Here is a 10,680-nt window from a genome sequence, read left to right as displayed (position 1 = left end):
ATCTAAATAAATTCAGCAATCTCATATTACTCTGTAGGCTACTGACCTATTCAAAGCTTCCTCCGGCATCTCACCATACATCTATCTGCCTGTAGAAAATTGAACTCAACCTGCAGGAGGTTTGTTTGTTGTGATTGAGAACGGGAAAACTGCTGCGGGCAAAGTTCTGACAGATGGGTGTGTCTTGGTGGTGGCAAGGACACACCCAAGAAACACCCACATCATATCACCTCCAAGCCAACTCACGTTTGGTTTCTGTCATGGCCACGAGCATTTCTTGAGGAGCAAGCCAAAAAACAAGGCCAAATCAGCAGGTGCAGTTCCCCTTTAAACTTCTGTGTCTGTTTCCAACTGAAATCACGTCGGGGTAAGAATAGTGAAGTTTGTGCCTGGTAAGTTAATGAAGTGTTTGCTGGGGGAAAGATTACATCTGTGTCTCACAGTCATCCATAACAAAAATCTATTAAATGTTAAGATCATCAGGTGTAAAATGTGGCCACACTCAATTTCCATTAAACACGAGAAGGCAATACATTTAAAAATACCCAGCTTCCTCAGATCGAGACAAATTATTCTAATAGGGGTTTGATGGGATCCTACCCAACATCAGCACACCACAATATAAGATACAAGGCCCTGGCTTTCAGACTTTTAGACTAGGTCTCCCTTTAAAGATAATCATATTTCTTACTTGGCTGAACCCGCAAGAGGGCTCATGTAGATGGACCAGCCCCTAACTGTTTGCCATTGACCTAAGAAACAAGCCACGATTGCTGCTTAAAACAGAATCACTCAATGAAAATGCTAATGATTGGAAGTTGAAAAGAATCACTCATCGTCTCATGCTGTCTTGTGGTTTATTGGCACTGGTGATTGATATGCCTCTGAGAAAATGCATTTAGATCAAACAATAAAGGAAAGGCTTTTCCCCCTCTTTAAAAAGCCTTGTGTTTTCTCAACATTAAAACAGCTTTTAAATGATACTCTTTATTAATGTCAGTTGAGGAAATGATCATTCGATTATGAATAGCAGAGCCTGGTAAGGTGGCCGGCACATTCACAGCTCAAGACTGCAAACATGTCTGTGTCCGTCTCGGTGTCTGTCTCCATCTCTGTTTTCGTCTCTGAATCCGTATCTGTCTGTCTCCATGGGCAGATTCGATTATGCTAAGCCGCGGGGAACCGGCATATGGCCCGTTACATCATCAGGCGAAAGCAGGGAGGGTGGAGCTCCCTTTTCAAATGGAACCGCAATCTGACATTTTGTCAACAAGGCAGTATGGTGCATCGTCCAGAAACATCTCTTTTCCATAAAATAAATGTTCTAACTATATTTTACATTTGGAAGGCAGATAAAGCATTTTGCATGGGATAACATTGAATCCTAATCGTACTTAATTGCACCACTTCTGTTTTGAGCGGACTTCACCTTGGGCACCTGTTTCACACACGGGAGGCAGCCCGAATGCAATCAACTTTCAGCTGATGCAAACGCGCCTACACGGGTACCCGGGGCAGGGTTAATCGAACCCCCTCCATCTGTCTTGGGAAAGACAGAGAAATGAATGCCCATTCCTGTTGCAAAAACAAAACACACACCATGAGGTTGGGAAAAGTTGGGTGTGCCTGAATACACAAGTGACAATGAGTAAAGCACACAACCAAGACTAAAAAAAACAAGTTCACAGAGCCCTCAGGCAAGTGGTGGTTGAAGATCCTACCCGTTTGGCTTCCCTTACTAAGGCAGTGTCTTGGCTTCTCCGGAAGTGTTCAAATAAGTTATCCTTCTGAGGGACCTAAAACACAATTAGTGGTTCTGCTGGCACGCTGTGGTTGTGTCCTTCCAACTGCACCACTGGTGTGGAACAGTCATGCCACTGTGTTGATTAGAGAATGCCTTGCAGCTGTGTTGATTATTAATGCTATACAGGTATGTTGAGTGACAAAGCGCTGTCCTTTGCCAGCATGGTGCTGTAGTGATTGGGGCTGTAGCTGTCCAGGTTGCTGAAATTGGGTTTCTTCACTGTGATGCAGTGAACAGAGCTGTCCATGGAACTAAACTAGAGCATCTTGATAATGCTGTAGTGAGTAGACCTGTCTATGGTGCTGAAACTGGAGCTGTTCAGTCACGGCTATACCCCTCACTGAGCTACACATGTGGAATAGCAATACATTTAATGGTGAGAAGATTTACAATCGTTAAAGTGTTTTATTTCAGTGTAAAGATATCAAGCTTTCCTACTATGAACTCTTTGTAGTAGGTTCGACATGTTGTATTGTTCTGAATTAACTACAATACTGGTATAATTAAGAATTTTGACACACTCCATGAAGTCTTTAAACAATGAGCCTTCAGGAGTAATTGTCAATGTCAGCATTAATATAATTTCCAAATGTCATGTGCGGTTTTTGGAACACCAAAACCTTTCAGAATTTTGGTCACTCACGACAGCAGTAGACATTCCTGCAGCTCACAATTGCATCACTGTATATGCACTGTTCACTTTAGACCCACGTGCATTACTGCCACCATCTCACGGAGAGGTTTTGAGATAGAGGTAACTGCCAAAATAATGGAAACACTTGAGTAAATGGGACACAAAGTATAATTAAAGCAGGTGCTTCCACACAGGTGTGGTTCCTGAGTTAATTAAGCAATTAACATCCCATAATGCTTAAGGGCATGTACAGTGCCTTGCGAAAGTATTCGGCCCCCTTGAACTTTGCGACCTTTTGCCACATTTCAGGCTTCAAACATAAAGATATAAAACTGTATTTTTTTGTGAAGAATCAACAACAAGTGGGACACAATCATGAAGTGGAACGACATGTATGGGATATTTCAAACTTTTTTAACAAATCAAAAACTGAAAAATTGGGCGTGCAAAATTATTCAGCCCCCTTAAGTTAATACTTTGTAGCGCCACCTTTTGCTGCGATTACAGCTGTAAGTCGCTTGAGGTATGTCTCTATCAGTTTTGCACATCGAGAGACTGAAATCTTTTCCCATTCCTCCTTGCAAAACAGCTCGAGCTCAGTGAGGTTGGATGGAGAGCATTTGTGAACAGCAGTTTTCAGTTCTTTCCACAGATTCTCGATTGGATTCAGGTCTGGACTTTGACTTGGCCATTCTAACACCTGGATATGTTTATTTTTGAACCATTCCATTGTAGATTTTGCTTTATGTTTTGGATCATTGTCTTGTTGGAAGACAAATCTCCGTCCCAGTCTCAGGTCTTTTGCAGACTCCATCAGGTTTTCTTCCAGAATGGTCCTGTATTTGGCTCCATCCATCTTCCCATCAATTTTAACCATCTTCCCTGTCCCTGCTGAAGAAAAGCAGGCCCAAACCATGATGCTGCCACCACCATGTTTGACAGTGGGGATGGTGTGTTCAGCTGTGTTGCTTTTACGCCAAACATAACGTTTTGCATTGTTGCCAAAAAGTTCAATTTTGGTTTCATCTGACCAGAGCACCTTCTTCCACATGTTTGGTGTGTCTCCCAGGTGGCTTGTGGCAAACTTTAAACGACACTTTTTATGGATATCTTTAAGAAATGGCTTTCTTCTTGCCACTCTTCCATAAAGGCCAGATTTGTGCAATAAACGACTGATTGTTGTCCTATGGACAGAGTCTCCCACCTCAGCTGTAGATCTCTGCAGTTCATCCAGAGTGATCATGGGCCTCTTGGCTGCATCTCTGATCAGTCTTCTCCTTGTATGAGCTGAAAGTTTAGAGGGACGGCCAGGTCTTGGTAGATTTGCAGTGGTCTGATACTCCTTCCATTTCAATATTATCGCTTGCACAGTGCTCCTTGGGATGTTTAAAGCTTGGGAAATCTTTTTGTATCCAAATCCGGCTTTAAACTTCTTCACAACAGTATCTCGGACCTGCCTGGTGTGTTCCTTGTTCTTCATGATGCTCTCTGCGCTTTTAACGGACCTCTGAGACTATCACAGTGCAGGTGCATTTATACGGAGACTTGATTACACACAGGTGGATTGTATTTATCATCATTAGTCATTTAGGTCAACATTGGATCATTCAGAGATCCTCACTGAACTTCTGGAGAGAGTTTGCTGCACTGAAAGTAAAGAGGCTGAATAATTTTGCACGCCCAATTTTTCAGTTTTTGATTTGTTAAAAAAGTTTGAAATATCCAATAAATGTCGTTCCACTTCATGATTGTGTCCCACTTGTTGTTGATTCTTCACAAAAAAATACAGTTTTATATCTTTATGTTTGAAGCCTGAAATGTGGCAAAAGGTCGCAAAGTTCAAGGGGGCCGAATACTTTCGCAAGGCACTGTATAAAAATGTCCAGTTGCCCATTATTTTGGCTATCATGGCTAGAAGAAGAGATCTCAGTGACTTTGCAAGAGGGGTCTCATAGGGGGTTTAAAATGTGTGTGTGTGTGTGTCTCAGTCACCAGATCTCAACCCAATTCAACACTTATGAGAAATTCTGCAGCGGCGCCTGAGACTGTTTACCACCCCCAAATTATGGAAGAGGGGTGTCACATCCCTCCAATAGAGTTCCAGACCCTTGTAAAATCTATGCCAAGATGCATTTAAGCTGTTCTGGCATTTTATGTTGGTGTTTCCTTTATTTTGCAAGTTACCTGTATGTCATAAAGATATAGTCATATAAGTCATATAGTCACAATAAAGAAAAATAATAGCCCCTCGGAGACTAGAGAATTTACTAGCCTGGAGACTGAGCATTCAGATCTGCAGAAACTTAACGTGTGCTTGGTTGATGCCAGGACTTATTGTTTTTCAATGAGATCCTTGCATTTTTGCACTGCTTTGACAAAGTAGCTTAATCCAATGGAGCTTTGAAGCATATCGCTCGCTCCTAACGCTGTCAAAGACAAATCTCATTCATTCAATGTTAAAACAGCCCTGTTGTGGGCTGCATGCTGAAGATGTCTGAGGCTGGGAATGATTGTCTAACTCTGATTCTGCTCCAAGATATTTAAGTTGTCTCTGTTTGTTTCTCTGTTATCCTCTTCTTCACATCGTGTATCCTCCATCCCCATCAGAGTGTTGATTATTACATAGCCTCGCAGCAGAGACGCTCATTCAAAGTGACATTATGCCCATAACCCCTGAGAGGAGTGTGTCACACTTTCTCCTCTTGCTCCATGTTTTTATTCACTCCTTGGCCTCCATGGGAATGAACCTCACCTTTCCAATCAAGCCGAAAATGTTTTCACCACTTTTAGAGCAGTGTGATTTCAGGGCCGGGGGCGTGTTCTGTATACCAGTGATAAAGATTTGAAACAATGCAGTGGAGGAGTGGAGCTGGCTTTCAGTCATACCGTGGGTATAGAGGAGGGAGGACAGCCTCTCTCAGCTTTATTGTCTTCCACACATACTGATCAGGGCTGACTTACTCCTTGTAATGGCACTTACCTCTCCCTTATTTCCTATGGTAGCCATTAAACCATCACTTGACTGATGAACTTGACTATTTGAATATCCCTCTCTGCCGTCCAGTTTATGAACAGCCTAGGATTAATGATCCTTCACCAGAAGGTTGATTTCAGCTCTCTTCTTTAAACTTCTTATTACTAATGAGTGGCGATTTGGTTATGAATATATATTATCTGCAGTCACCATGAAGAGGATCAAGCATATGAAATGTACAGGGCAATTAGATGGTAACAGAGTGATACTGAGACTTAGATTTTTCACAAAATGAATGCCAAACAAAAACCAATGATTACAAAGTTAAACAAAACAGCCAACTATGCAGATGCAAAGTTTGGTGACAAAATGACGGCACAACAACAGCACAAACCGGCACAGCACAACGTTGCATCTGCACCGTTCTTCAAGGAAATATGTTTTGGTAAAATAGTCAGTGGAAATTGTCAAAAGTAGCCCATGTGCATAGAGTTTTATGGTTTGTTTAACTTTTCAATCATTGTTTTACTTTTTTTTAACATACATTTAAAGTGAAAATCTGAGTCTCAGCATCACTCTCTTTGCATGGAATTGCCCTACATGAAATGTAGCCTGGTTTGATTGCACCCACTTGCGTGTCATATTACCATGTTATGCTGTGGGGAGAAGTGCATAAAAAAATGTGTGTAAGATGTACTAGGTAAATATAATCTATGTAAGTGTTCTAAAGGTGTTCTAAAGTGGGTGTTCCTATGTGAGACCACCTGTGTTGATTTCCAATGGTAAGAGGCTGATAATCAGGACTGACCATAAGGTACCTTGCCGTTTCAGTGTGATACTGGGGCAATCTTGCTTTAAGACCTGATAGTCTTTACACTCAGGCAGGCTGTAGAGGAACAGTCATTACTTAGTGCTCGCTGAGGGGGACAGAGCTAGAACGTGTTCTCAGAGACTGCCTGTCAATGGGAGGAGGACGCAGACGGACAGAGCGAGAGAGAAAGCGAAAGAGAGAAAGAGAGAGCGAGAGGGGAGATTCTACAGCAGTTAATTAAGGATCACTCTGTATGTGCCTGTAAACGCAAAGAGGCAAATCTATTCTGTGTCAGTGCCAGGGTCTCCTCGAGGGAATACAGTGATATTTCAAAGGAGGAAATGGCAAGGCTCTAAATCTGTTTCAGTCTCTGTGCTCATTGTTGGTCGTCCTCAGACAAAGTGAAGAAGGGCAAGCCGTGAAGTGTCAGAGGAGTTTGGGAGTCTCGACACCTAAATCAAGGATAAAGTTGTGGGGGGATTCACATCAGCTTTGGGATGGATGGATTTAAGATAATGTGATAGAATAATTATTTACTCTACCAGGATTACCAGGATCTTTACTCAGGTAGGAGATTTACTGTATAAAGAAGGAGAGATGTTTAAGTGTTTCGATGGAAGTATAAATAAAACTGTACCCAAGGGACTTTACATGAACAAATATGGAGACCGTTTCATAAAATCTGCTCTGTTTTTATGACATACATTTGCTTGCAATTTGTAGTAACATTACTTTTACAATATTTACTGTTTGCATAATCTTGTGGATTTCATGTTCCTCTTTTATTCCAAGGCTGATTTATTCCAAAGGTTACATCTAGTCTGTTGAAACACATAATGTTTGAACTATCAAATGTACTGACAGTTTTTGGAAATGTTCTGGGCCAATTGTGTTATGTACAGTACTTTACTGTACATGAACACATATGAGAACATCGATAGTGCATTAGAAAGAAAATACATGTACTGTGTTTTGCAGACTATGCCACCTTTTTACAGACGTAAAGTCCTTTAAACAGGGAAAACAGAGACTGTAATATCTAGGCTGAACTACGATAGGATCTTAATGTGATCACCCTGTTGTTTCTCCTGCAATGTAGGAAATGTAACACTTGTAATGTATTTAAGGTTTAAAAAGACTTATGAAGTTTTTAATTTGAATTTAGACATTTCAGCCGGTTGATTTTCACTTACGAAAAATGTAACAACCCCTACAAAAATGTTCATTAATTATAATCCACATAATAATTCAATTTCCTGTTACTGTAGCAAACTGGCTCAAATGAAGATTCTATATCTATACTGTAGGATCTGTGGAATGAATAACAAAAGGCCAGCTACATTTTTTCTCTGAAGCACTATCATTGAAAGCCAATCCAAGGCGGAAGCACACTCTACTCAAATTTCACATAGACACAGTAGGCTACATTCAACAAAAATATCTAAAACCTAATCTAATACAAAATCTCATTACCTATTAAAGCCACCTGCATAAAAGCAGATTTTCCTTTGACATGCTCCCTGACAAAAAATTCACATTTTGTAATGTGTTGAACCGAAACACTGCTTGCAGGCAACACCTCTAGTTTGTTGATGTAAAGATATGTTGACAGTGGTAATTATTTAGATTATAACTGAGAAAAAAACAACACTGAAACTGAATCTAATAAAAAATTGTACTACATGACAAAGGCACCTGCCCAAAAGCAATTTTCTCTTTCACAAGCATCACTAAAAATGAATAATTTTGTAATCTGTTGAATACAATCACAATGTAATGCTATCACCACGTTTGTTGATGTCAATATATTTTTACAGAGGCAATTATTTACAATATTGAATCATTCTCAACCCAACCCTAACCTTAACCTGGGATCTGTATGTGTCTTGAAGCCCCTTATCTAAACAGCTTTGTGAGAGACATTACATGATTGTTGATTCCCATTATGGTTCTATCACTTTCACAACCTTGTGACATCCAAAAGACACCCGTAGAAAAGAGATGGCAGCTAACTGCCTGTGAACCAGGAGAGCAATCTTATTTTTTATTTCTAATTTTGGTTTAAAGGCAGGCAAGAAGAGATAGTCAGGTTGAAGAGGGGGATTCAGCCTGTCAGGGGAAATCTCAGCTGCATGGAATAAGTCTCCAGGGACCATTCCACATTTTCTGCTGCGCTGTGGCTCAGGGACAAAATAGGGCAGGAATAAAAAGATCACAAACGAGCAGTTGATTATCACGCTGAGTGATACACTGTTTATTATGAGGTTTATGTGGAAGTTCATTGGGTCAATGTGCCAGGACATGGTTTTGTGTGTTTCTGTGTGTTTCTGTGTGTGTGCGTGCGCGCGTGTGTGCTTTCATTTGGTCATGAGGGCATCTGTGCTTGCGTGTGTGTTTCTGTGTGTGACATGATGACCTTTGACTGTGCCCCCCCACCCCGCTATAGCAGATGTGTGCTGTCATGTCCTGGCTGCTTTGCCTGGTCCTCTGGGTCAGTGGGACAGCCATCCAGCTCTGCCAGGCCACCTTCTATGAGACCATACAGCTACAGCCGCACCATGTGACACGGCCTGGAAGGACTTCCATTCACATGATTGGTGAGTCATTAACAACACCCTCCTCCACTTCTACCTCTGCTTTGTTCCACTTTTGAGCTGTGTAAATGTAGGTCTAATGGAACATTGCAAAAGGTTTTGTCCCTTTTTATAGCCTTTGTATGGATAATTGCAGTACAGAGTAATGGTTATTTACTGGAACAAAACAAGATAGGGAGGAGGGCTTGGGCAATATACGTATATTCTATTTAGAACTTTGTGTGTTCTTTGTAAATAGTCACTGAAAAAAATGACCAACTTTCCCTAACCTCTTGCAGGTTAATGTATTTCGTCATGAATCTTGTTCTTGGAGGGAGCTCTTGTAATGCCCGGAGTGTAGTGGAGGAAGAAGTCAGGCGCAGGAAACAGAGAATTCAGGGTAGCAATACTTTTAATTCACCACACAGGTGAAACCGACGCCAACCCAAACAAATGCCCCAAAACACGGGGAACTAAACAGTCCAGAAAATACACACATACACGGACAACCATGTCCTACAGTCGTGCACAAAATGTACACAGAGAATAATCCCGCACACCCAGTAGGCGGGCCGGCTGGATAATAAAGCCCCACCAATAAACCTAATTAAACGCAGGTGTAACTAATAAACAGACAAGGAGGGGGAGGAAAAAAGGATCAGTGGCAGCTAGTAGGCCGGTGACGACGACCTCCGAGCGCAACCCGAACAGGAAGGGGAGCCACCTTCGGTAGGAGTCGTGACAGCTCTGCAGAGTGGTCACTAGCTGGCATAGCCACTAAGTCATACAATCTGATTTTAACCCTAACTTTAACCCTAACCTTAACCCTAACCTTAACCACATTGGTAACCGTAATACCTAACCCTGACCTTAAATTAAGGCCAAAAAGTGAACTTCTGTTGTCATACATTCTTACAATTTAGCCAATTTTCACTTTGCAGCTGGCCCATCTAGCTGAAGTCGCTACGTTCTGCCTCCAGGACAAGACATCCCAATAAACTTCAACCTTTTAACCACTTTAGAAAAGGTTATGGTGTGTGTGGTGTCACTGGGGGCTTCTTTTGACAAAGCCATTATTTTCTAATGGATGACAGGCTAATTAGCTAGGACTAATCACCCATTAGCTATCTAGCATGCACATTGCACTGTGTTACATTTGTCTTTTGTGTACAGAGGGTTTGCTTCAAAAGTCCAAACCAACGTGGCAAGACTGTGTGTTTATTCATTTTGAGCTACAGTTTGCAGGATCTGGCGGAAATATTTACTCTTGGGTCCACCTCAGCCCCAATAACTCTCATGCTGATATATGAGTTAATTTACCAACAAACGATTCTCCTCCTTTTGGTTCGGGTGATTACAATCTCGATGAAATTGTGCTGAATTGAAATTGGACCAGCGGTACTTTTGTTTTCAGGAAGCCTAAGTAATGGATATTGTGAATGGAAGTATACATAGGAGAGAATCATTCAAAAGCTGCATAGTGAATCTTGTCAAGGCTTTGCAAAGAGAGCTGTGCCAGTGCTTTTAACGGAGCGTGCAGCACTCCTCAGTGGCTGTTCTATTTCAAACGCCTTAGTAGTGGTAAAGCAGGTCAACTGCTTCTTGTATTCAACATTTGATGTCAGTGTCAGGACAGTAATTCTCGCTACACCACCTTTGTTTCATCGCTCAGTCACACGTGAGTATAATATAGTATGTGCTATCAAATGTGGACAAATGCAGCCCAACCAAATCCCAGGGCCTTATAACATGTGGACAAATGCAGCCCAACCAAATCCCAGGGCCTTATAACATGTGGACAAATGCAGCCCAACCAAATCCCAGGGCCTTATAACATGTGGACAAATGCAGCCCAACCAAATCCCAGGGCCTTATAACATGTGG

The 10,680-nt window shown here is 41.6% G+C and overlaps 1 protein-coding gene across 5 annotated transcripts in view; it reads left to right on the top strand.

Annotated features, from left to right (window-relative positions):
• Positions 1 to 208: 208 nt before the first annotated feature.
• LOC110532448 (chemokine-like protein TAFA-1) overlaps positions 209 to 10,680 on the top strand; it is a 53,989-nt gene continuing 43,517 nt past the window's right edge. Inside the window, exons 1-2 of one of the 5 annotated variants that reach the window (XM_036988440.1) lie at positions 209 to 314; positions 8,673 to 8,820. In XM_036988440.1, coding sequence (XP_036844335.1) covers positions 8,673 to 8,820 — 148 coding nt within the window. In that variant the 5' untranslated portion in view covers positions 209 to 314. Of the gene's footprint in view, positions 393 to 6,333; positions 6,791 to 8,669; positions 8,821 to 10,680 lie in introns of those variants that run through there. The other 4 variants (XM_036988438.1, XM_036988439.1, XM_021616358.2 and 1 more) reach the window with 4 other exon arrangements.

The sequence above is a fragment of the Oncorhynchus mykiss genome, chromosome 9 (assembly GCF_013265735.2).
Source record: "Oncorhynchus mykiss isolate Arlee chromosome 9, USDA_OmykA_1.1, whole genome shotgun sequence".
Taxonomy (NCBI): domain Eukaryota; kingdom Metazoa; phylum Chordata; class Actinopteri; order Salmoniformes; family Salmonidae; genus Oncorhynchus; species Oncorhynchus mykiss.
Note: the sequence above shows the minus strand (reverse complement) of the source record. Positions and strands in the feature narration are given on the sequence as shown.